The sequence below is a fragment of the Aquarana catesbeiana genome, linkage group LG02 (genome assembly GCF_042186555.1).
Source record: "Aquarana catesbeiana isolate 2022-GZ linkage group LG02, ASM4218655v1, whole genome shotgun sequence".
NCBI classification, from domain to species: Eukaryota; Metazoa; Chordata; class Amphibia; order Anura; family Ranidae; genus Aquarana; species Aquarana catesbeiana.
In genome coordinates this window covers 699023991-699051829 of record NC_133325.1, presented here as the reverse complement: position 1 = coordinate 699051829, position 27839 = coordinate 699023991, and the positions used below count along the sequence as shown (strand labels likewise).

At 45.5% G+C, this 27839-nt stretch overlaps 1 protein-coding gene across 3 annotated transcripts in view; it reads left to right on the top strand.

Annotated features, from left to right (window-relative positions):
- LOC141130073 (uncharacterized) overlaps nucleotides 1-27839 on the top strand; it is a 102060-nt gene that overhangs the window by 29489 nt on the left and 44732 nt on the right. For all 3 annotated transcript variants that reach the window (XM_073618041.1, XM_073618039.1, XM_073618040.1), the window contains exon 2: nucleotides 22461-22844. In XM_073618041.1, the coding sequence (XP_073474142.1) occupies nucleotides 22461-22844 (384 nt within the window). The remainder of the gene's footprint in view (nucleotides 1-22460; nucleotides 22845-27839) is intronic.

The window sequence follows — 27839 nt, the reverse complement described above, 5'->3', positions numbered from 1 at the left end:
GGCGGAAAGTTGTTTAAAGTGCTTTTCCCCCCATTCTTCCTTCTCCCCCCCCCCCCCCCTTTTTTATTCTGCCCAGTATGGAGTAACTCCTCTGGAACATTCAATCTTGTAAAAATCCTCTGTTATTATTTGAATGTTTATGAAAATTATGATTGCCATCATAGTATAATGTTTTGTGGATCTCTATATGATTATTTGCACGAGGTACTCTTGATCGGGTGTACAGTACCAAAGTAATGCCATTATGGGAGGTCTTCCCATGATCTCAACATTTATGCCTTATTTGTATAATTTTTTTTTTTCCCTTTGTTCCAAAAAAAAAAAAAAAAAAAAAAAAAAAGAATGCCTACCTAAATAGCACTTCCTGTGGCAAATTAACCACTTCAGCCCCGGAAGGTTTTACCCCCTTCCTGACCAGAGCACTTTTTACAATTCGGCACTGCGTTTTAACTGCTAATTGCGCGGTCATGCAATGCTGTACCCAAACGAAATTTGCGTCCTTTTCTTCCCACAAATAGAGCTTTCTTTTGATAGTATTTGATCACCTCTGCCGTTTTTATTTTTTGCGCTATACACGGAAAAAGACCGAAAATTTTGAAAAAAAATGATATTTTCTACTTTTTGTTCTAAAAAAAATCCAATAAACTCAATTTTAGTCATACATTTAGGCCAAAATGTATTCGGCCACATGTCTTTGGTAAAAAAAATGTCAATAAGTGTATATTTATTGGTTTGCGCAAAAGTTATAGCGTCTACAAACTAGGGTACATTTTCTGGAATTTACACAGCCTTTAATTTATGACTGCCTATGTCGTTTCTTGAGGTGCTAAAATGGCAGGGCAGTACAAAACCCCCACAAATGACCCCATTTTGGAAAGTAGACACCCCAAGGAATTTGCTGAGAGGCATGTTGAGCCCATTGAATATTCATTTTTTTTGTCCCAAGTGATTGAACAATGACAAAAAAAAAAAAAAAATTACAAAAAGTTGTCACTAAATGATATATTGCTCACACAGGCCATGGGCATATGTGGAATTGCACCCCAAAATACATTTAGCTGCTTCTCCTGAGTATGGGGATACCACATGTGTGGGACTTTTTGGGAGCCTAGCCGCGTACGGGGCCCCGAAAACCAATCACTGCCTTCAGGATTTCTAAGGGCGTACATTTTTGATTTTACTCCTCACTACCTATCACAGTTTTGAAGGCCATAAAATGCCCAGATGACATAAAACCCCCCCAAATGACCCCATTTTGGAAAGTAGACACCCCAAGCTATTTGCTTTGAGGCATGTTGAGTCCATGGAATGTTTTATATTTTGACACAAGTTGCGGGAAAGTGACAAATTTTTTTTTTTTTTTTTTTTTTTTGCACAAAGTTGTCACTAAATGATATATTGCTCACACAGGCCATGGGCATATGTGGAATTGCACCCCAAAATACATTTAGCTGCTTCTCCTGAGTATGGGGATACCACATGTGTGGGACTTTTTGGGAGCCTAGCCGCGTACGGGGCCCCGAAAACCAAGCACTGCCTTCAGGATTTCTAAGGGCGTACATTTTTGATTTTACTCCTCGCTGCCTATCACAGTTTCGGAGGCCATGGAATGCCCAGGTGGCACAAACCCCCCCAAATGACCCCATTTTGGAAAGTAGACACCCCAAGCTATTTGCTGAGAGGCATGGTGAGTATTTTGCAGCTCTCATTTGTTTTTGAAAATAAAGAAAGACGAGAAAAAAAATTTTTTTTTTTTCTTTTTTCAATTTTCAAAACTTTGTGACAAAAAGTGAGGTCTGCAAAATACTCACTATACCTCTCATCAAATAGCTTGGGGTGTCTACTTTCCAAAATGGGGTCATTTGGGGGGTTTTTTTGCCACCTGGGCATTCCATGGCCTCCGAAACTGTGATAGGCAGTGAAGAGTGAAATCAAAAATTTACGGCCTTAGAAAGCCTGAAGGCGGTGCTTGGTTTTCGGGGTCCCGTACGCGGCTAGGCTCCCAAAAAGTCTCACACATGTGGTATCCCCATACTCAGGAGAAGCAGCAGAATGTATTTTGGGGTGTAATTTCACATATTCCCATGGCATGTTTGAGCAATATATCATTTAGTGACAACTTTGCGCAAAAAAAAATAAAAAAAATAAAAAATTGTCTCTTTCCCGCAACTTGTGTCACAATATAAATTATTCCATGGACTCAACATGACTCTCAGCAAATAGCTTGGGGTGTCTACTTTCCAAAATGGGGTCATTTGGGGGGGTTTTGAACTGTCCTGGCATTTTATGCACAACATCTAGAAGCTTATGTCACACATCACCCACACTTCTAACCACTTGAAGACAAAGGCCTTTCTGACACTTATTGTTTACATAAAAAAATAATTTTTTTTTGCAAGAAAATTACTTTGAACCCCCAAACATTATATATTTTTTTTAAAGCAAATGCCCTACAGATTAAAATGGTGGGTGTTTCATTTTTTTTTTTCACACAGTATTTGCGCAGCGATTTTTCAAACGCATTTTTTGGGGAAAAAACACACTTTTTTACATTTTAATGCACTAAAACACACTATATTGCCCAAATGTTTGATGAAATAAAAAAGATGATCTTAGGCCGAGTACATGGATACCAAACATGACATGCTTTAAAATTGCGCACAAACGTGCAGTGGCGACAAACTAAATACATTTTTAAAAGCCTTTAAAAGCCTTTACAGGTTACCACTTTAGATTTACAGAGGAGGTCTACTGCTAAACTTACTGCCCTCGATCTGACCTTCGCGGCGATACCTCACATGCATGGTGCAATTGCTGTTTACATTTGACGCCAGACCGACGCTTGCGTTCGCCTTAGCGCGAGAGCAGGGGGGACAGGGGTGCTTTTTTTTTTTTTTTTTTTTTTTTTTCTTTATTATTATTATTTTTTTATCTTATTTTTAAACTGTTCCTTTCATTTTTTTTTTTTTAATCATTTTTATTGTTATCTCAGGGAATGTAAATATCCCCTATCATAGCAATAGGTAGTGACAGGTACTCTTTTTTGCAAAAATTGGGGTCTATTAGACCCTAGATTTCTCCTCTGCCCTCAAAGCATCTGACCACACCAAGATCGGTGTGATAAAATGCTTTCCCAATTTCCCAATGGCGCTGTTTACATCCGGCGAAATCTAAGTCATAAAATGCTCGTAGCTTCCGGTTTCTTAGGCCATAGAGATGTTTGGAGCCACTCTGGTCTCTGATCAGCTCTATGGTCAGCTGGCTGAATCACCGGCTGCATTTTCAGGTTCCCTGTTGAGACAGGAGAGCCAGAGAAAAACACGGAAGACGTTGGGGGGGAGGGGCATTCCCTCCCACTGCTTGTAAAAGCAGTCTAGAGGCTAATTAGCCGCTAGGATTGCTTTTACATGAAAGCCGACCGCTGGCTGAAAAGAATGATACCAAGATGATACCTAAACCTGCAGGCATCATTCTGGTATAACCACTCAAAGTCGTGAATGGCGTACCTGAAGACAAAAAAATGGTTAACAATAAAGCACAGTAAACGGTAAGGTATAAAAAATTGCATACCTGAAAAGCAAACATGATAAAACATAATAACAATAAAACATTGCAGAATAGAATACAGTAAAAAAGAGCAGAACAATAGAGAGAGAATAGAGAGAGAGAGAACAATAAAACGACAACTATTTTTTTTTATTTTATATTTTTGTATGTGTTTTTTTTTTTTTTTTTTTTTACACTTTTTTTTGTAACTAACTTTTATAACTGTAACCAGTTCCAGGTTCGGGTCTCTCAAAATGCGATGGCATCTTGGGAGACCCTGTGAAAGTGTGCCTAGTCTGTGGAATGCTGTACCCTACGCTAATACTCAACTAGTGAATGGTAGCGTTCAAAACATTCACCAATGCAAAGACCAGGATTGTCAGGACAGGAGGGACAATAATAGAGGGTGTCACGCCTATATCCGCGCTTGCTGCAGACACAACATCTTTTTTGGGGGGGTTCGTTGGGTAGGGGTACTCGGGAGGACATAAAGAAAATGCCTCTCATGCAGCCGACTGCATTTGGTTGGGGATGTGAATGGGGGAAGTACGGGCGCTGCAGAAGCGGTGGGTTCCCAATTAGGATTGGCGAATGCAGCAGGAAGGGCATTATGGGCACGACGGGCCTGTGTTTGTCTTCTTGGTGGCAGCGGGACACTACTTGTGCTTGCCACCTCACCAGCTTGAACTGCACTTATGGGACTCGCCACGTCACCAAGTGTTACTGCAGTGCTGGTTTGACTACGACCGGGGTGTACTATTCCGCTGGTGCTTGCCAGTTCACCAAAACGCTACCAAAAAAACTGTTAGCGATCGCAAGGATCAGGCCTGACTCTGCGAACGCTGCAGTTATGCGTTTAGTGTTTTGTAAGTGTCAGTGATCGATCGATACTGCACTTGGGTGGGCTGGGCTGGGCCGGGCGGAGGGGCAAAACGCAGGTGCTAGCAGGTATCTGGGCTGATCCCGCTAACACTGCGTTTGTGGGAACCCTAAACTGCTGGGGACGCTAGTATAGATCTGATCGGATCAGATATTGATCCGATCAGATACTATACCACTAAGGGAGGCGTATGCTGCGTGCGTGGGTGTTAGCGGTACTGGCGCTAACCTGACACTGCTTGGGGCTGGTGCTTGCCAGTTCACCAAAACGCTACCAAAAAAACTGTTAGCGATCGCAGGGATCAGGCCTGACTCTGCGAACGCTGCAGTTATGCGTTTAGTGTTTTGTAAGTGACAGTGATCGATCGATACTGCACTTGGGTGGGCCGGGCAGAGGGGCAAAACGCAGGTGCTAGCGGGTATCTGGGCTGATCCCGCTAACACTGCGTTTTTGGGAACCCTAAACTGCTGGGGACGCTAGTATAGATCTGATCGGATCAGATATTGATCCGTACAGATACTATACCACTAAGGGAGGCGTATGCTGCGTGCGTGGGTGTTAGCGGTACTGGCGCTAATCTGACGCTGCCTGGGGCGACGCATATCACCGCCGGGCGATCAGGGGGCTAAACTTTTATTCGGTAATAAACGGCGGGTGCCCTGACACTATAAAAAATAAACGAACTAACCAGCGTCACCCGTAACAGTTATACGGTGATCAGTGGTGAAAGGGTTAACTAGGGGGCAATCAAGGGGTTAAAACATTTATTAGGTAGTATATGGGGGTCCATGTCGCTATAAAACGCTGACGGTAAACCTAAATATTTACCTCACTAACTAGCATCACCAGCGACACTAATACAGCGATCAGAAAAATGATCGCTTAGCAACACTGGTGACAGGGGGTGATCAAGGGGTTAAAACTTTATTAGGGGGGGTTAGGGGGGTATCCTAGACCTAAAGGGGGCCTAACACTCACTGCCCTAACACTGTAACTGTCACAAACTGACACTATGCAGTAATCAGAAAAAAAAAAAAAAAAAAATACTGCTAATGTCAGTTTGTGACAGGGGGGGGGGTGATTGGGGGGGGATCGGGGGGCGATCGGGGGGGGATCGGGGGTGTAAGGTATGCCTGGCATGTTCTACTGTGTGTGTTTGTGTTGTGTGGACTTACATGTCTTCTCTCCTCGGCGCTGGACGGAAACTGCCAGACCGAGGAGAGATGACATCACATCCTCTGCCTGTGTGAAACTACACACAGGCAGAGGAGGATTCCCATTGGCTGGGAGCGATCGCGAGGGGGGGGCCACGATCGGATGGTCTCCCCCTCGCCTCCCGACGCTCCCAGTCAGATGCCGACCGCCGCTGGCACCGGGGGGGGGTCCGATCGGACCCCCCGCCCGCGGGAGGCAGATCACGTATATATACGTGATTCTGCCTGCCCGTGCCACTCTGCCGACGTATATCTACGTTAGGCGGTCGGCAAGTGGTTAATAAAGCGGGTTCAAAAGTAGCAGGTGCTGCAGCAACAGCCTTCTGGAGACTGGAGAAATCACAAGTCGATGTACATCACACCGTGGATCATCAATTACCATCCGCAGTGTGTTGGCAAATACGAACATTAATTAAAACAAAAGTGGTATACACCAATTCATTACGTAAGCTGGCCATACTCTAGTATGAAAATTTCAATACAATCATGTACATACGTACATGTAGTTAAGACATCCAAAAATCCATAGCACCCCTCTATACCTGTGTACAACCAGGGCGGTGGATGCCAGGTCTTGACTTTGCACACAAATAGAAGATATAGATAAATGAAATCCGCAGTCCAATATCTGCTCTTCCAGACATTTTTATTCAGCTGTCAATAGAGCAACTGCATCATTAATGTCTCCACCTGGAAACCACCATTACTTTGTGTCCAGTCCATGGTTATCTGCGAAATGGTTGGCTACATATAACAGACCTAGTTCGACAGTTAACTACAGTGCCTTAAAAAAGTATTCACACCCCTTGAAATTTTCCACATTTTGTTATGTCACAACCAAAAATGTAAATGTATTTTTTTGGGGGGGTTTATGTGATAGACCAACACAAAGTGGCACATAATTGTGAAGTGGAAGGAAAATGATAAATGGTTTTCAATTTTTTTACAAATAAATATCTGAAAAGTGTGGCCTGCATTTGTATCTAGCCCCCTTTACTCTGATACCCCAAACTAAAATCTAGTGGAATAAATTGCCTCCAGAAGTCACGTAATAAGTAAATAGAGTCCTATGCATAGTTTAATCTCAGTATAAATACAGCTGTTCTGTGAAGCCCTCAGAGGTTTGTTAGAGAACCTTAGTGAACAAACAGCATCATGAAGGCCAAGTAACACACCAGACAGGTCATGGATAATATAAAAAAAATATCCCAAGCTTTGAACATCTCACGGAGCACTGTTCAATCCATCATCCAAAATGGAAAGAGTACGGCACAACTGCAAACCTACCAAGACATGGCCATCCACTTAAAGCAGAACTCAGGGCAAATTTTTTTTCCATGTCCATGTTGCTGATCTCCTACCTTCACCAAGTTTGCCATCCATGTTTTTCTGAGCTCTGTAGTTCCTCTGTAATAAGCTGCAGAACTTGCTGAAAAACCACTATTACCTGCTCACTTCCTGTTTGTAAGACCGCTGGCTTCTATCCCTCTCCTAAGCTCAGCCAGCGGTCTGACACACCCCCTTGTAGTCCTCTAAAAGAGCAGGGAGGAAGTAGACATGTTGTTGTGAGCGGAAGGGGTCTCACAGCCCCCGGTCTGTGCCGCCCATGGAGGAGGTGTCCTCCTTCTCCTCTCTCCTCCCTTCTCCTCCTCCTCCCTATCTGCAATCCGTCCTTCCGCTGTCCCCACGTAGTGGCTGCGTTTGATGGCACAGTGGCTGCGTTTGATGGCACAGTGGCTGCGTTTGATGGGCACAGTGAGGCTGCAATTGTTTTTTTTTCAGTTTGTTTGCGCCCCCCAAAAAATTTGAGCACCAGCCGCCACTGTTCCTGACATTTGGCACTGGTGGTGGTACCTGACATTTGGCACTGGTGATGGTCCCTGACATTTGGCACTGGTGGTGGTCCCTGACATTTGGCTCTGGTGGTCCCTGACATTCGGCACTGGTGGTGGTCGCTGACATTCGGCACTGGTGGTGGTCGCTGACATTCGGCACTGGTGGTGGTCGCTGACATTCAGCACTGGTGGTGGTCCCTGACATTTGGCACTGGTGGTGGTCCCTGACATTTGGCACTGGTGGTGGTCCCGGACATTTGGCACTGGTGGTGGTCCCTGACATTTGGCACTGGTGGTGGTCCCGGACATTTGGCACTGGTGGTGGTCCCGGACATTTGGCACTGGTGGTGGTCCCTGACATTTGGCTCAGGTGGGGTCTCTGACATTTGGCTCTGGTGGTCCCTGACATTCGGCACTGGTGGTGGTCCCTGACATTCGGCTCTGGTGGTCCCTGACATTCGGCTCTGGTGGTCCCTGACATTCGGCACTGGTGGTGGTCCCTGACATTCGGCACTGGTGGTGGTCCCTGACATTTGGCTCTGGTGGACACTGGCACGTTGCACTGGTTTGCATGTATATTAAAATGTTTTGTATTTATAAGGCTGTAACCTATCATACCGTGTGTTATGTATGGCTTGCTGGCTACAGAATGAGGGGTGTGATTTATGTTGAAGTGGGCGAGTTCACATTTACATGGACAAGCCTAGTGTACTTCCCACATTTACTCCCATCCCAAGGATTCATGGAAAATGTAGGCTGATTACAGTAAGACCCCTTTCACACCAAGCCGCCTATAGCGTCGGCGGTAAAACGCCGCTTTTACCCCCCCCCGCTAGTGGCCAAGAAAGGGTTAAAACTGCCCGCAATGCGCCGCAATAGCGGCGTTTTGCCAGCGGTATCCCAGCGCTGCCCCATTGATTTCAATGGGGAGCAGCGGTGGAGGAGCGGTAAACACACCGCTCCTTCACCGCTCCAAAGAAGCTGCTGGCAGGACTTTTCCTGATGTCCTGCCAGCGCACCGCTCCGGTGTAAAAGCCCTCGGGCTTTCACACTGGAAACAATGGAGCAGCTGTTTGAGGGCGGATTGCAGGCGCTATTTTTAACACTGTAGCGCCTGCAAAACGCCCTCAGTGTGAAAGGGGTCTTAGAGAGAGAGGAAGATATGATGCAATCACTGTTCTAAGAGATCCTCCCTGCCAGAAAAGATGATGCTCACAAAGCTGACTTCCTGAAAATGAAATCAGTCATATCTCTTAAACGGTAAGAAATTTCACAAATGTAATGTGTGTACTGTTTAGTGTTTTGTGTGGGGGGTGTACTATTGGGGGATTTTTTGAAAATCCCTGAGTTCTGCTCTAAATTGACAGGCCAGGCAAAGAGAACATTAATGATAGAAGCAGCCAAGAGGCACATGGTAACTCTGGAGTAGCTGCAGAGATCCACAGCTCAGGTAGGAGAATCTGGCCACAGGACAACTATTAGTCGTGCACTCCACAAATCTGGCCTTTATGGAAGAGTGGGAAGAAGAAAGCCATTGTTGAAAGAAAGCCATAAGAAGTCACATTTGCAGATTGCGAGAAGCCATATGAAGGACACAGCAAACGTGGAGGAAGGTGCTCTGGTCAGATGAGACCAAAATTTGAACACATCATCCCCACCGTGAAACATGGTGGTGACAGCATCATGTTGTGGGGATGCTTTTCCTCAGCAGGGACAGGGAAATTGGTTAGAGTTGATGGGAAGATGGATAGAGCCAAATACAGGACAATCTTAGAAGAAAACCTGTTGGCGTCTGCAATAGACTTGAGACTGGGGCGGATGCTCACCTACCAGCAGGACAACGACCCTAAACATACAGCCAGGGCTACAATGGAATGGATTAGATAAAAGCATATTCATGTGTTATAATGGCCCAGAAAAAGTCCAGACCTAAATTAAATTGAGAATCTGTGGCAAGGCTTGCAAATTGCTGTTCACAGATGCTCTACATCCAATCTGACAGAGCTTGAGCCATTTTGCAATGAAGAATGGGCAAAAATGGCACTCTCTAGATGTGCAAAGCTGGTAAAGACACACCCAAAAGGACTTTCAGCTGTAATTGCAGCGAAAGGTAGTTAAACAAAGTATTGACTCAGGGGGACTGAATACAAATGTTCCCCACACTTTTCAGATATTTATTTGTAAAATATTTTGAAAACCATTTATCATTTTCCTTTCACTTCACAATTACAGTATCTCACAAAACTGAGTACACCCCTCACATTTTTGTAAATATTTTATTATATCTTTTCATGTGACAACACTGAAGAAATGACACTTTGCTACAATGTAAAGTAGCGAATGTACAGCTTGTATAACAGTGTAAATTTGCTGTCCCCTCAAAATAACTCAACACACAGCCATTAATGTCTAAACCGCTGGCAACAAAAGTGAATACACCCCTAAGTGAAAATGTCCAAATTGGGCCCAAAGTGTCAATATTTTGTGTGGCCACCATTATTTTCCAGCACTGCCTTAAACCTCTTGGGCATGGAGTTCACCAGAGCTTTACAGGTTGCCACTGGAGTCCTCTTCCACTCCTCCATGACGACATCACGGAGCTGGTTGTTGTTGGAGACCTTGCGCTCCTCCACCTTCCGTTTGAGGATGCCCCACAGATGTTCAATAGGGTTTAGGTCTGGAGACATGCTTGGCCAGTCCATCACCTTTACCCTCAGCTTCTTTAGCAAGGGTGGTCGGCTTGGAGGTGTGTTTGGGGTTGTTATCATGTTGGAATACTGCCCTGCTGCCCAGTCTCTGAAGGGAGGGGTTCATGCTCTGCTTCAGTATGTCACAGTACATGTTGGCATTCATGGTTCCCTCAATGAACTGTAGCTCCCCAGTGCCGGCAGCATTCATCCAGCCCCAGACCATGACACTCCCACCACCATGCTTGACTGTAGGCAAGACACACTTGTCTTTGTACTCCTCACCTGGTTGTCTCCACACGCGCTTGACACCATCTGAACCAAATACGTTTATCTTGGTCTCATCAGACCACAGGACATGGTTCCAGTAATCCATGTCCTTAGTCTGCTTGTCTTCAGCAAACTGTTTGTGGGCTTTCGTGTGCATCATCTTTAGAAGAGGCTTCCTTCTGGGATGACAGCCATGCAGACCAATTTGATACAGTGTGCGGCGTACGGTCCGAGCACTGACAGGCTGACCTCCCACCCCTTCAACCTCTGCAGCAATAGAAAGTGTAGCAATATAAAACCTAAACAAACTGAAAATGAAAAAAATCAGTGTCTTAAACCTGAATTGAAATAAAAATAAGAATGAAATATATAAAAATATAATAAAATAGAAATGGACCCATTACAATTACTGCTACTTGCTTTTACATGTCCTTGATGATCTACAAATATGTGAGTCTGTTTCCTATGTTTTTAATAAACTAGTGTTTACGATATCACGCTATGTGAGTTTTTCATTCATTCTTCACATGGTATGTGAACACCCGTTTGTGGCCCCCTATTGGATAACTATTCTTGAGCCATCGCGGGTGATTGTGGGTGCCAAGCTGCCGCCCTGACCTGGGATCCATTGTGGCTGTTTAAAGAGATGTACCCTTTTGAACAGTTGGTCTCAAAGCCCTTTGTGACTTGGATGGCATAAGTCTCCCCAAGTCAACAACATCTGGTAAGCCCCCTAAGACCCTTGGTGGCGGCCTCTTCACCATTCCAACCTTTCCTGCAACGCTGGTGGTCTCCAACATCTATACAGACTTCCGTGGCTTCTACCTATATGTGTGTTTTTGGACTTTAATATATATTGGTTTTCACCAAATTGTGTTTGGACTGCTGCTTATATATGTACATTTTTAGTTGGGTATTTTTATTCACTTTGGTGATTTCTTCTCTTAACATTGTCTCACCTGTTCTGCATGTATTTAATGTATTTGCACAGTATATTTTGCACAGGATATGGTCATGCCACACCTATAGGAATTTCTATACTGTGAATTTTCTCACCGTAATTTCTATTTTATTATATCTTTATATATTTCATTTTTTTTTTTTTTTTTCAATTCAGGTTGAAGACGCTGATTTTTTTCATTTTCAGTTTGTTTAGGTTTTATAGCGCTACACTTTCACATCTACACTTATTGCTTGGGTCTATAGCTGTGTTGGCTGCTGTTTTACCTACACCATACGCAGCACTGTTATGCTTTTTCCATAACCTCTGCAGCAGTGCTGGCAGCACTCATGTGTCTATTTCCCAAAGACAACCTCTGGATATGACACTGAGCACGTGCACTCAACTTCTGTGCTTGACCATGGCGAGGCCTGTTCTGAGTGGAACCTGTCCTGTTAAACTGCTGTATGGTCTTGGCCACCGTGCTGCAGCTCAGTTTCAGAGTCTTGGTAATCTTCTTAGGCCAACATCCTATTCGAGCAACAATTCTTTTTTTCATATCCTCAGAGTTCTTTGCCTTGAGGTGCTATGTTGAACTTCCAATTACCAGTATGAGAGAGTGAGAGCGATACATTTAACACAACTGCTCCCCATTTACACCTGAGACCTTGTAACACTAACAAGTCACATGACACCAGGGAGGGAAAATAGCTAATTGGGCCCAATGTGGACATTCTCACTTAGGGGTGTACTCACTTTTGTTGCCAGCAGTTTAAACGTTGATGGTTGTGTGTTGAATTATTTTGAGGGGACAGCAAATTTACATTGTTATACAAGCTGTACACTCCCTACTTTACATTGTAGCAAAGTGTCATTTTTTCAGTGTTGTCATGTGAAAAGATATAATAAAATATTTACAAAAATGTGAAGTGTGTATTCACTTTTGTGAGATACTGTATGTGCCACTTTGTGTTGGTATATAACATAAAATACATTTACGTTTTTAGTTGTAACATGACAAAATATGGAAAATTTCAAGGGGTATGAATACTTTTTTAAGGCACTGTAATTGTTTTATTTACAAGGTATTACCTGTTGAGAATGATGTAACCACACGTGGATCCCCTAGAAAGATGCAACTAGAACAACATTAGGCACAGCATTTATAGTATAAAGACCTATTATTCTCAACCAAGATTTTATCCAAATTCTTTCTTGTTAAAAAAAAAAAAAAAATTTATACTAATTCTGGATTGAAATAAACTAGGGGACAACAAAAAAACAAAGGCCCACAAATATTAACACATAATTGTTTTTTATTTGATGGGAGTTACTACCATTAGAGACTTAGTGCCTCTATGGGAGCTAAGCTTGCTCTCACATATGTCAATTCATAAATGGGGTGGTGAGAAAAGGCCCATGTGTTTGGGGATACTAACTCCCACAGAGACCAGATCAGACTTTATTACTGGTATATTGATGATCTGGTCTTTTTAATTGTGCATTGGGATTTGTCCATCGAGGTTTCAGAGGTACCTAGACATGAACAATTAAAATTTGAAATTCACGATGAACAACTGGAACAAATTAATTATTTGGATTGAACTCCTAATAGGGCGCGTTTTGGATGGTAAAATTCATACTCAGGCCTATTAAAATTCCTATTTGAATAATTCCCTTCTTTGAGCAGATATCTGTCACCCCCCACATGTGAGAAGGGCAATACCTAGTGAAAAGCTTGTCAGGAGAGGAAGAAATTGTTCTACCTTGGAGAGCTTTACAAAAGAAGCTCTCAATATGAATGGGAGGTTCCTCTATCGGGGCTGCCGCAGAGCCAATTTATGACAGAGCATAAGAAGATCACTTTGTGGTCTTCAGCACTCAGTATAGTCCAGAGTTTGAGAATATTAAGTGTATCATACTGAGATACTTACCAATCTTATGGAGCGTCTTCGATTTTTGGGAAGCCCTTTCCAAAGGTGTTTATTTTGTCACCAAGAGAGCTCCCACATAGGGGGATATGTTGTCCCCTAGTTTATTTCAATCCAGAATTAGTAAAAAAATCTTTGTTCAGTATAACAGGTCTATGTAAATGCTGTGCCTCGTGTCGTTCAAGTTGCAGCCTTTTAGGGAATCCGCATGGGGATACATCATTCTCAACAGGTAATACCTTTCAATTAGCCTTGATTAAACAATTAGTTAGCTGTTAAACTAAGTTTGTCATTTTATGTATGTCATATCCTGTGTGATCTGCAGGAAGCAATACGCTGGAAAGGCCAAAAAACCACTAGGAAGCTGTGTGATTGTATGAGAGATTAACTATCAAATACAAAGACACATAAGAATACTAATGCAGACAAGCATTTTGCAGATCACCATAGATCGGACGCAAAAGAATGGTGGTTTTTAGGCAGAGACATCATGAAGGCAGTTGGAATGTAATTAAGAGTGAAAACCACACACATTGTTAAAAATTTGTTAATTCAAGAAAATTTTCCATTCTTTTTCTTCAAATTTTCTCGTCACTGTGGTTGAAAAAACAAATGCAGGTCCTCTATCCCTCTATCTTGGATAGGCAAAATGAATGTAATTAAGATGGCTATATTGCCCACATTTTTATATCTTTTTTAGAGTCTTGCCCACCCCAGTTCCATCTAATTTTTTACAGCTTATACATGTCAAGGCTGGGCTCAGTCCTTCCTTCTCTGAGCTGGCTGCTCAGCTGTTGGCTAATTGCCAGCTCGTCAGTCCTGCCTACTTAGGCCATCCAGCTGTCAGGAAATGTTCCATCCGCTGGTAATATCTGTTATTCGGCATGCAGTACTGAGGTCCACCAGCAGGTGTCTCCTGGCAGTTTGGAACTGTCAGGAGAGCTTTTCCCTGTTAATGTTATGTCATCTTTGGGCCGCAGTACTGGCGTCCACCAGCGGATGGATCCTGGCAGTATGGAGCGGTATTCCCCTCTGCAGACAGGTGTCACCTGACGTTAATTAGCAGAGCTGCAGTATAAATACCTGGCAATTGCACACTTATGTTGTCCTGGTATTGTCCTTGAGCCCTGACCTGCATCCTGTTACCCTGATCCTGTAACCTGAACCCTGATTCCTGGAACCTGTTGATCCTGTTTCCTGTCCGTTACCTGAACCCTGGACTCTGGACTCTGAGCCTTGTACCTGACCCGTCCCTCCTGTATCCATCCATCCTCTCTTGTCCTGTTTATCTCCCTTCCCAGCTACTGATTCCGTGTTTATGACCCCGGCCTGGCTTGACTACAATTCTGGTACTCCCTCTTGCTACATATGCTGGTTGGTTTTATATCACTGATTGTTTGGTTGTTCACTTGTATTTGTGGTGTGTTCACATATGCATTTTCCTTAAATAAACTTACTTTCACCTATTTATGTCTGGTTCACTCTGTTGCAGTCACACAGTTCTGGTCACATCTGGTTTATGACAGAATACCAGGGCCATCCCTGACCAGAAGTGGCTGCACTGGGGAACCATTTTGATTCAGTTGGTTGCAATGAATGCCGATGAGGTTATTTATTTTTCTCTGCTGGCATCTGAAAGTGGTGATTATTGCCACCAGGCTTTGAAAGGATTGTCTAGTGACCAGTTGTTTGCCACTATACGTTTGGCTCACTCCCTGGTCGATCAGGGTTATATATTGTTTGGGGAGGTGCGGCCTTTGATCAAGATCTGTACTGAGCTGGCCCTGCCCTGTATTCCAGAGGGCCGTGATGATTTCACTCCTCCTTTTGATTTGAATCAGGTTGTATCCCTAGTCTGGCTTTTTGAAGATGATCCAGCTGATTTTTGTGAGCACTATTCAGCCTGTTCCCCACAGGTGATTGCGGAGTGCATTGTGTCTGCTCAGTCTTTTGTTAGACAGGGAGAGTTAAAAGCACAGTTTGTACAACCTATACTTTCAGCATGGTCTGACATGATGCAAGCAGCTCCAGCCAAACAAACCACCTCTGCCACCAAACACCAGCCTACCCAAATGTACGTTTCCCCATCACCCGTGTCAACCGCAGTTGCAGCTCAGTGTACGCTGCTCCCAACCAAATACTCATATCCAGTCTCTGCTCCCTGTACCTACCCTGCATTCAACCCACCTGCCTCTTCTCAGCTGCCTACAAACCCACAGGAACTTCCCCCAGCTACTGTTACCTCTTCTCTGCCATATCCCAATCCTCCTTTCCAGTCTGCTGCACCCTTCACCTACAGAGCTTCAGTGGCTAAGCCAAAGAAAAAACGAAAGTTTTTTCCAACCAAGACAATCCTGCCAGTAACCCAACCTGCCTCCGCACCAGCTAATCCAATCCAGCCTGACGTCTCGGTGCCTGCCTTCCAGCCTGACGTCTCGGTGCCTGCCTCCCAGCCTGACTTCTCGGTGCCTGCCTCCCAGCCTGACGTCTCGGTGCCTGCCTCCCAGCCTGACGTCTCGGTGCCTGCCTCCCAGCCTGACGTCTCGGTGCCTGCCTCCCAGCCTGACGTCTCGGTGCCTGCCTCCCAGCCTGACGTCTCGGTGCCTGCCTCCCAGCCTGACGTCTCGGTGCCTGCCTTCCAGCCTGATGTACCTGCCTTCCAGCCTGACGTGCCTACCTTCCAGTCAGATGTGTCTGCCTTCCAGCCTGATGTCTCGGTGCCTGCCTTCCAGCCTGACGTCTTGGTGCCTGCCTCCCAGCCTGACGTCTCGGTGCCTGCCTCCCAGCCTGACGTCTCGGTGCCTGCCTCCCAGCCTGACGTCTCGGTACCTGCCTGAGGTCCACCAGCAGGTGTCTCCTGGCAGTTTGGAACTGTCAGGAGAGCTTTTCCCTGTTAATGTTATGTCATCTTTGGGCCGCAGTACTGGCGTCCACCAGCGGAAGGATCCTGGCAGTATGGAGCAGGTATTCCCCTCTGCAGACAGGTGTCACCTGACGTTTATTAGCAGAGCTGCAGTATAAATACCCGGCAATTGCACACTTATGTTGCCCTGGTATTGTCCTTGAGCCCTGACCTGCATCCTGTTACCCTGATCCTGTAACCTGAACCCTGATTCCTGGAACCTGTTGATCCTGTTTCCTGTCCGTTACCTGAACCCTGAACCCTGGACTCTGGACTCTGAGCCTTGTACCTGACCCGTCCCTCCTGTATCCATCCATCCTCTCTTGTCCTATTTATCTCCCTTCCCAGCTACTGATTCCGTGTTTATGACCCCGGCCTGGCTTGACTACGATTCTGGTACTCCCTCTTGCTACATATGCTGGTTGGTTTTATATCACTGATTGTTTGGTTGTTCATTTGTATTTGTGGTGTGTTCACATATGCATTTTCCTTAAATAAACTTACTTTCACCTATTTATGTCTGGTTCACTCTGTTGCAGTCACACAGTTCTGGTCACATCTGGTTTATGACACCAGCCCAGATGATCTCTGCCCTCCCCTTGGTCACATCTCTAGAGATGCTCTCCTGTATTCCTGTTAAAAACTTGGTTGGCTGACATTCCTTCTGGCTCCAGATCCTGCTTGCTGTTCTACTATGCTCATCTCTGGCTCCCTGACGTTTTGGCTTGTCTGACTATCCGTTCTGGTTCCTGAACTCTGGCTATGTTTTGACTACGTTTACTCTGTTCAGCTTTTTTTATTATTATTAAATAAGTGAGATTTAACTGTACTTCTGTCTCGGTCTGATTCATGGTTTCTGATAATACACCTCAGAATTATCTCCTTTATTTGGGGTAAAACGAAACCTCAAACCTCTAAATCCACTCTGTCTCCCACATTGCTGTGGAGGTTTAGGTCTCCCAAATGTTTCTGTTTACTATCAAGCTACACACCTTGCACATTTACCAAAATATCATGCGATCAAAGAAATTCTTTTATGGGTAACAATTGAGTCTATTGACTGTGACCCTATTTCAGGATCTAACATGTTATGGTTAAGACCAACTAATCATACTTTTATTCACAATCCTATCACAAAACATTCTTTATCCATCTGGGACACATTCAAAACGTCTCTTGGCGTTCAATCTCTTCATTTACCGCTCCTTTCTTTTGCGCATGAAAAAGCACTGGTGGGCGCACTCATTACGGCGGTGCACAATACTTTAAAAACTGAGGATCCGGCAGGGGCGTCTGCAGAGGTGTCAGTCCCCTTTGGGTCTCACAAGCTGGTCCGCACAGCTAAGGTGTTTCCTTACCTGTCTTATTTTGATAGGTTTATTTACAAGGATTGGGAATGCCCGCAGAGGTCCTTTTCAGTTCCGAGACGTTTTTCGGTGCGTTACCCTTTTGAGGAGAGTGTGTTGAAGGAATGGGCTTCCCCTCCAGTCATTGATCCTCCAGTGTCCAGGTTAAATAAGGCGACCATGATTCTGGTGGAGGGGTCCCCTTCTTTCAAGGACCCTGCCGACAGAAAGGCAGAGGTGGTCGCTCGGGCTATGTTTACAATGGCAGGGTCGGCTTTTCGTCCATTGCTAGCCACGGCTCTGGTGTCAGACACTTACCGAATGGGCTAAGCTATTACCCCGCGAGTTGAGTAATGAGCAAGCATCTCCAGTCTGTGTGGAACTGGCAGTCCAGTTAGTGCAGGGGCTCAAGTATGTTTGTGATGCGGCCTTGGACATGGCCCCGTTACTTTCCAAAGTCTCAGTGTTGGCCGTGGTTCTTCGCCGGCTGCTTTGGCTCAAGTGCTGGTTGGCGGACCAAACATCTAAGAAGGCTCTGGCGAATTTGCCTTTCCAGGGTGGGAGGCTATTTGGAGCCTCTCTGGACCCATCGTAGGCAGGACACCTCTTTTTCCTCTTACAAGCGTCTTTTTCGTCCGTCCGGTTCTGCGGGCAGGCGTTCCCAGCCCACTAAGGCTCCTGCGGATGGGCAAAGGCGTCCTTGGCTTTGCAGGCCAAACAAGCCCGAGGACAAGTCCTCTTCCACATGAAGGTTTACCCCCGCCCGACTTGCGGGTGGGGGGTCGCCTTCGGTGGTTTGCCTTTTTTCTGACCAGTGGGTCCGCAAACTAATTCTTTTTCTTCCGCCGATCAAACTGCACTCCGCAGTGCGATTGCTGCTGTCCCGCAAGTGGTTGTCTCAACGTTTTTTGCATGCAGGTTCTGGGCCTCATGGTATCCACCTTCAACGCAGTTCCTTATGCCCAGCTTCACACTCGGGTCTTGCAGAGGGAGATCTTTTCCAAATGGGTAGAAAACTGGCAAGCAGACTACCTCACTCGTCAGTTGCTGGATCAGTTGCTGGATCTCATTTGCCTGCGATGGGGCACGCCGGACGTGAATCTTCTGGCCTCTCGTCTCAATTGGAAGGTGCAGAGATTTGTGGCCAGAACAAGGGATCCCTTGGCGGATGCGTCAGACGCGCTGGTGGCGCCGTGGGAGAATTATCAGCTCATTTATGCCTTCCCTTCTCTCAAGCTCCTTCCTTGTCTGCTGGGCAGGGTAGAGGCCGAGGGAATTCCGGTGATTCTAGTCACTCCGGATTGGCCTCGGCGTCCATGGTACGCTGACGTGGTATGGATGGTGGCGGACGTCCCCTGGCGGCTGCAGGTGTGGGAGAACCTCCTGTCTCGGGGTCCGATATTCCACCCTGCTTTACCGTCTCTGGCTTTAATGGCCTGGCTATTCAAAGCCAGGTTCTGAGAGACCAGGGGTTGCCGGCTTCTGTGATTCCCACTATTTGTTGAGGGTGCATAAGTCCATTTCACGGAAGATTTATCATCGCACCTGGATGGCTTGCATCTCTTTGTGCGAGGCTGTGGGGTGGCATCCGCATTCCTTTTCAGTATCTAAGATCCTTGTGTTTCTGCAGCGTGGGGTTGATCAGAAGCTTGCTATGAGCACTATCAAGGGGCAAAAATTGGCTCTGGCTATCTTTTTTCAGCGACCATTGGCTGCTCACTCGTTGGTGCGTACTTTTATTCAGGGGGTTCGGCATGTGGCTCCCCCGGCACGCCCGCCGCTGCCTCCGTGGGATCTAAACCTGGTGCTCTCAGTACTTCAGAAGTCACCATTTGAGAATATTAGGGAGATCCCCTTACTCGTGGTCTCTCAGAAGGTTGTATTTCTAGAGGCTTTTACGTCCGCTCGGCGAGTTTCTGAGCTGGTAGCCTTGTTGTGTAAGTCTCCTTATTTGGTTCTACACAAGGATAAGGCAGTGCTGCGTCCGCATCCCTCGTTTCTCCCTAAAGTGGTATCTGCCTTTCATCTAAATGAGGACATTGTCCTTCCTTCCTTGTCCTCGACCGTCTCACCCCAAGGAGGTTGCCTTGCACTCTTTGGATGTGGTTCGGCCTCTCCGTGTGTATTTGTCGGTTACGGCTCCTTTGTGGAAGTCGGATTTGCTGTTTGTAACTGTGGATGGTCCGAGGAAGGGCCTGGCGGCCTCTTCAGCCACTATTTCTCGTTGGATCAGACAGGTTATTGTCCAGACTTATGCCATTAGGGGTCTTCCTGGGCCTCCCGGCATCAAGCGTCCATTTCTCTAGTGTGTAAGGTGGCTACCTGGTCATCAGTACACACTTTCACCAAGTTTTACAAGATGGATGTTTGGGCATCTTCGGATGCGTGTTTCGGCTGCAAGGTTTTGCAGGCGGCCATCTGAGGTTTTGGCTTCCCTTACGGGGGGTCCTGTTTGGGTGGAGGTTATTTTTTTTCCTTTTTTTTTTTTTGTGTTCCCACGCCTCGTTGTGGCACTGCTTTGGGACGTCCCAAAGGTCAAGATTGGAAGTGCTGTGTCCGTCAATGAACGAAAGAGAAAACTGTTTTTTTTTCTACTCACCGTAAAATCCCTTTCTCTGAGTTAATTGACGGACACAGCACCCACCCCTCCTGTTTGTGTTTTGTACTGCTTTGCAAGGAACTGAACTGCCTGTATCAGAGTGGGCGTTTACTTCCAGTAAGGACCGCCCCTAGGCGGTGCTGTGCTTGTTTTTTTGTTTCTGCCTAGTCCTACTCCTGAAGGTGGTGATATAACCCTAAGGTCAAGATTGGAAGTGCTGTGTCCGTCAATGAACTCAGAGAAAGGGATTTTACGGTGAGTAGAAAAAAATCTAGTTTTTCAGCGCTGCACTTCTTATTTACAAGATTGTAGAGTGTTAAAAGCAAAATAAAATGGGTAGTCCTCATCTGTTGTCTTTATCCATCCTCAGCATGATGATGGAGAGCAGGGTTGAGCCGTCCAGCAGCTGTCAGATGTTTCCTATCCGTGCAGGAGCGAGGAAGCAGCAAGGCAGCCTGTGTTCCGGGTTCACTCTGGAACACACGAGGGTGATGGCGTCAGTGAGGAGATGTGGGCGGTTCTAACAGATGGATTGGGAACAGTAAAAGAAGGGGAGGATCACAGAAGACAGGATCAAATCGCCTTTTTACACAATGCACAGTTGGATGCACAGGATCAGATGACAGTTGGATGTAAACGGACAGGCAGTCCGTTTGCATCTGACTTCCCATAGATGAAAGCGGGCTGTGTCTGTGTCCCGCTCTCTATAGGCGGAGTGGTCACTGACCTGTCATCCACCTGTTCAGCTGGGATCAGCGGAAAGATCCCATGGTGAGCAGGGGGATCTGCTGGCGAAGTCCGCCCACCCGTGTGAAAGAGATGATGCAAGCAGGGCAGCGGATACAATAGACAGGGGGATTAGGCAGGAAAGTGGGAAAATCCTAGGCCATAGCTGTTGAGTCAGTTGTCTGTTCCGTCCCCCATGTTCCTCTGGTCCCCCGTGCTCCTCTAGCCCCCCCGCTCCTCTAGTTCCCCCCCTGCTCCTCTGGTCCACCCCGTGTTCCTCTCGTTCCTTTCCTGCTCCTCTGGTCCCACCATGTTCTTCTGGTCCCCCCTCCTGCTCCTCTGTTCCCCCCTGTGCTCCTTTGGTCCCCCATGCTACTCTAGTCCCCCCCTCATGTTCCTCTGGTTCCCCCCGTGTTCTGGTTCCCCCCGTTTTCCTCTGGTCCCCCCTGTGCTCCTGTTTCCCCGCTGTTCCTCTGCCCCCCCCCCGCTCTTCTGCCATCCTGTGCTCTACTGGTTACCCCCATGTTCCTCTGGTCCCCACCCAAACTCCTCTGGTGCCCCCCATGCTCCTCTGGTCTCCCCCGTGCTCTTCTGGTTCCCCCCTGTGCTCCTCTGGCCCCCTGTGCTCCTCTGGTTCCCCCTGTGTTCCTCTGGTCCCCTGTACTTCTCTAGTCCCCCCCCAGCTCCTCTGGTCCCCCCTGCTGCTCTGGTCCCCTGTGCTCCTTTGTACCCCCTCCTCCTCTGGTACCCCCGCAGTGCTTACCCCCTCTCCCTGGCTAGTTGTGAAATGCGGGCTGAATACAGACATGATCCTGAGCACGGAGAAGATTGTCATATGATCCGGAAGACAGCCACACAAAGTTATCACAGTCTTCCTTAGCACTCGTTCTCTTGGTCTTTCCTTTCTCCTCTCTCCATCCTGTCTGCTGCCACGGAGAATCTAGATGGGAAGGAAAGACCAGGAGAACAAGTGCCAAGGAAGGTTATATTATAACTTTGTGTGGCTGTCTTCTGGATCGTATGATGAGCTTCTTCGTACTGAGGATCATGTCTGTATTCAGCCCGCACTGCACAACTAGCCAGGGAGAGGAGGTGAGCACTGCGAGGGTACCAAAGAAGGGGGGGGGGCAGAGGAGTGGAGGAGGGCATCAGCTGAAGAAGGGGCAGGAACAGGAATGGCAGCTGGGTCAGCTTTTACAGGTACCCAGTATTTTCCTTCTGCAGCAGCTGAATGCTAGTGGGAAGTAGAGGAGGAGAAGCGGCCCTTCAGCTGCTGCAGGAGGATCAGAACCAGCTTCAGCGCCCCTCTCAATGCTGCGCCCGGGGTTTAGTAACACTTTAACTCCTCCTATTATATAAGGCCCCTTCTGCAGTGCAACCCTCCTGCCATTTTAGTGCACCCAGGAGGGACGAGTGCAGCATCCAGCCCCACTACAAAAAGCCTGTCAAAGTTTAAGACAGTCTATGGTTGGATTTTAATACGTGGTACCTGCGTTTTAGGGCCCTGTGTGTTTACTGTATGTATGAAGGTTGAGATTGTTAGATTATGGATATTAACTACTGTTTTTTTTTTATTTCCTCCAGCAAATTCCACCTGTAACTCTTCACATACACCTGATGACAAGGATGTACAATATACTACCATTGAAGTTTACATAGCCAGTGATATATTTCTCCCCTGCTTTTTCAATATAACACTGATATCCCAGGCAGAATGCAATGATACATCTGTAATCTGGAGTTATCTGAACACAAATAAATACCTACTGGAATTTAAACTCCAATCATCTAATGTGGAAACCTGGGGAAATTGGAAACAGCGTATAAAGTACAATAAAATCCAAAGCGGGAACTTTTCTATAATAATTTCAAATGTGGATTTAGAGATCACTGGAAATATATCATGCGCCTTATATGATGGAATTAACTATATAATGGCAAAGAGAATACTGCAAGTGCTCATCAAAGGTAAATTTGCACACAGTATAACACAATAGTGCTAATTAATTTAACGGTAATGAAAGTGGTTATTTTTTATAGTTTTGAAAACACAATTTAAATAAAGCTTGCATAGCAATTTGCCCTGTGAAATTGCATGTACATCCTTTCTGTGATGAATGTTGAAAGGATATTTCAAGTGCTAGACGAATGTTTTTCCTTGATTTAACCACTTGCCGACTGGGCACTTTTACCCCATTCCTGGATAATGTTTTTCTTAGTTTCTGTTATAAACTCTTGCAAATAAGTAATTTTTCTTCTTCACTGATGGGGCTTCACTGATGGGCACTGATACGCGATACTAATAGGTGGCACTGGTGGGCACTGATGAAGAGTCCTTGATAGGCAGCACTGATGGGCACTGGTTGGCACTGATGTGGCTGCACTGATAACCGGAGCACTGATGATCAGTGCTCCGATTATCAGTGTAAACGATGTACTGACAGGCTTGCCTGTTAATGGCTCTCCTTTACTCCCACAGACACAACGTGGGAGGAAAGGACTGCCGATAACCGGCAAGTCTGTTTACAGGTGATCAGCTGTGAATGGACACAGCTGATCACATGGTAAAGGGGCGCTGTGATTGGCCCTTTACCCCGATCTGTGATTAGCTTTGTCCAAAGGACACAGCGGCCACAGTGTGTGCCCGATCCATGCCGCAGGAGGTGCACAGGGGGGAGGGGTTATGGAAACACATCTATTGACACCTTTTCCATTTTAAATCATTAAAAAAAGATTCATCCAACACAGGGAATAGCCTAACCACATTCATTTTTCGCCCCATTAAATGTACACAAACTTTCACTGTGTGAATTGCTATGCAGCTTTTTTTTTTTAAACATACACCCTGCGACGGGCGTCACTTTGGGTGGGGGGCCCGTGGAACCCAGCTTACCTTAGAGAGGTCAGGAAACTCCTTTTTCAGCTCCCCAGGCCCCTCTTATGTGTAAGTTACCCTGTGTCTATTAGGGGCACAGGGTGACCGAGAAGCCAAGTCTGGTCTGCCCTAACCAGACTAATCGTACAACCACACCGGACTCTGCATTTAATTTTACCCCTGTTATCCTGGGTCTTATATGTGTGGTTTGTGTTGAAAGTTTGTGAGGCTCCTTCACTTGGGACAGTAAAATGTATCCATAATATTGTGACAGTACCAGGTACATTTAGCATCTGTCCCAACTCCCTTTTCTTCACCGGGATACCGACCCCCTGAACCAGCCAGGTTGTCTATTCTTAGAACACTGACATTGGACATAACATTGCAGTCACTGGCCATACAGCATTAAGTTTCTCAGATATAAAGTGTGACCGCTGTACCATGTTCATAAGGTACCAGGCAGTCACACTTCTTCCAGCAGAGCCAAGGGGTTAATGCCAGTCAATAACGCTACCCCACCCTCTTTACTGTTTGTATTACGCATGTTCCAAGCATGAAGACCAGAGGTAGAGTAAGAAAAGGGAAAGTTTCCACAAGTGTCCTTCCCACTGACAAAGTTGGCTGTATGCCCAGTTTTTGTTTATAAGATTTGTGGAAATATTTGTACCTGAATGTTTACCCTGCCCTGTGTCTCTATGCAAATGAGGAAGGGGGATTGTCCCCAGGGGTATATATACAGTACTTGTGTCTGCTCTTCTTAGGTTTCTTACCAGCCTACAATGAGTTGCGGCTAGTAACTGGGTGGGCTTGGAGCATATAATCACTGGGTTACAGGGGCTCGGAAGCAAGGCAGCAGTAATGGCTGATCTACTCAGCCTCAGTACCGGCATCCATCAAACACCCCTCTGAGCCACTGACCAGGAACAAGCGGACAGTAAGTAAGTCAAAACTCAGAATTTGCATAGTTGTTCCCTGTCAGTGAAGCAAAATGCGACATCAGTATGCAAGCCAAGCAACTAACATTTTTAGAGTAAGAGGTCAGTAGTGGTAGGCTACATGTTCCTACAGTTCAGCAGTTCAGGCATCCCTTATGTTTGGAATAGACGCCGAAGATTGTAATTACTGTATTTGGGTGTCTGTTATTGTAGCACTTGGGCCTTCTCATAAGCCACGTTGAAATGTTTTCTGATATGACCCTCATACCCTCTGTGGGATGTAACAGGTTTCTGATCAAGCGGCATGCCAAAAGTTAAGCCATCAGGCAGTTGGGCTTCTCTCCCAAACATGAGCATCTCCCTTGTAAGAGTCCCAAGCATATCGAGAAGATGTGGTTGAACCTCTTAGGCTGTGGATCCCTTTGTGGGTGGTAGGGGGTCATTCTTGACTTCTGAAAACCAAATGCATCCAGCAATTTCTTGATGAGTCGACTCTCTTTCCTGATTAGCATGGATATGTTGGGGCAATCCATAGTGAATGAAGAAAAAAATTAAAATAATTTGGTGAAACCTGAGTGAGATGGCAGTGCTAATAAATAAATATTAAATTATATGTGCTCTTTATGGTGTGAAATATATAAGTAATCCTTAAATGTTATTCCATACCATCACCACGCTAAGTAACCACAAAAGTGTGCACTTTGACTTACTATAAAACAATCAAAAATCAGTGATAAATACAATACTTTTTAATTGAGGCGTACAATCAAAAATCGGTGATAAATACAATACTTTTTAATTGAGGCTTGACCAGTTCTAGGGACAGACAATCACATCCACATCCTAGTATTACATTGAATTTGAAGAAAAATTGGGTGGGAGTTCCCTCCCATATGAAGGATTAGGATTTTAGAGGATATGAGGCTGTCACTGAGGTGAGAACCAAGTTATATACAAAAGTTAATTTTATTATAATATAAACATCAATAAAAACATATTGATGTATGCTTTAACATATGGCACATGGCCTGAAGTACGTGTGAAGTCCCAATTAACAAGGAAGTTCTTGAGCATAGAGTTGTCCATGGTGTTTCGCAGAGCTCAATCCCCGCTTCTTCAGGGAAACTCACTATGCATCTAAGCTTTAAATTCAAAGAGATATAATTGCAATCACCCATATAATTTTTCTTCATTTTACAATAGCAAAAATAATTCTAAAGAAATGATTACATCAGTATTGTGCTCATCAATTTCATCAAACAATAGCTGTGCATAGTTTCCAACATTGAAAAAGGTCAGACCGGGGCCCAACCCTATGTTCCATGATGTCAGAACCTAAAGGAATAGTCTGGCAGACACTGGACCACACTTTAGATGGATTCGGGCAGATAGCATTGGCAAGTCCAGGATATTGAAAAACAGGGAACCTGTCTCAGCAATTCTGACATTACTGTAATATCATTTGCACAGAATGTACAAACAGCCTACATTATTTATCTACATAATTAGTTAGTATTCCTCTTTATCCTAGATATGGGTTATACTTCAGATTCACCCACACATATTAAGTGTAGGTTATAGGGACAGAAGGTGCTCAATCACTAGCCCAATAGTACATCCATAACCTTTAAACTGACATTACCCCACATACACACGGAGTGGGGACATACTACACTCAAACCCCCCCCAAGGAAAGGAGATGATCTCCCCCTGGGGCCGCATATTCACATACACCAGCCACACAGACGTGACACTGGAGCAGAATCCCAGCATCCCATCCATCCCAGCCACACCAACAGCTCCTGTACCAAGGTGGGGGCAGGGCTGCCAAATGCCAACACACAATCAACACATTTACATGCAACACAACCCCTCTCTCCCCACCTCCCACACACACCCCCCACAACACACACACATATGTAATGCCAAGAAATTACATATCATGCAACCAACATACAAGCTCGCACACGTGCCAAAAAATTAACAAATATTCACACAACCACAAACACCATCAGAAGCATTGACCGCCTCCAATGGAGCCCCCCCCTCCCCACACAACAACAAAGTTACCCCCTGCCAGGCACTCCAAAGTTCCCACATTTCCTCCCAGGCCCAGTCAGGGCCAATCATCAGATACTCACATGGTATGACGTATAGTATGGACTCACCAGGTCCTAACCGCAATCACACAGCACCGTCCAGCACCACCGAACGCCTGCCGAGGATGACAGCTGGACAGTGCCCAACCGCCACCATCCTAAATATGGTCCCCACCGGAAATGACTGGGCCGCGCTCAGCCCCCTGACGTCATGTCCGATGCGGGTGCCCCTGTAAGGCGCATGCGTAACACAATATCATCACCGCCCCTCCAGAAAGCCAGAGGCATCCAAAGGAGCGAGAGGACCCGCACAGTGCCCTCATCCCACTGAACAACGAAATACAGCAGGATTTAAACAAGAAAACCCGATGGGACTCCCCGTCTATCAGGGGCGCCCGAACGTCTGCCAAAAGACTGGATCAGGCAAATGGTCAGGCCTCCACCAATGCTGAAAAAATGTGAACACACATATATTATGAACACAAACAGAGCATCCCTATGTGCAAATTTTGGATGATCATATCTCTGATAACATTAATGTGGTAAATATCTATATACAAAATTTTTGCTGAAATCTATATCATTAACATGTTAATGTCATTATTTGGTCGCCCCATCTAGGAATTCCTACCCCATATTTATTTTCTGTTCTTTTATAGAAACGGCTTGAAAGTAAATGCTGTATTTAACCCAGGCGGTACTGTCGCTTTTTGATTATAGATCCATTTAGCTTCCTGTTTAAGAATAGTTTTATCAAAACCCCCCAAAATAGGTTTTGAAAAATTTTTTCCAAGGCAAAAAAGGAAATCACTGTAGGATCAAAGCTATGTTTCAAGCCTACATATTTGCACATAGGCATATACAGGAGACCTACATCTATATAGTATAAGTGATCCTGAATAGGCCTGCCAAAGGTACATTTAGTCTTTCCAATATAGAATGCTCCACATTTGCATAGTGCTATATACACCACTCGTATTGTCTGGCAATTGACATATGATTTTTATTATTATTTATTATTATTATTATACAGGATTTATATAGCGCCGACAGT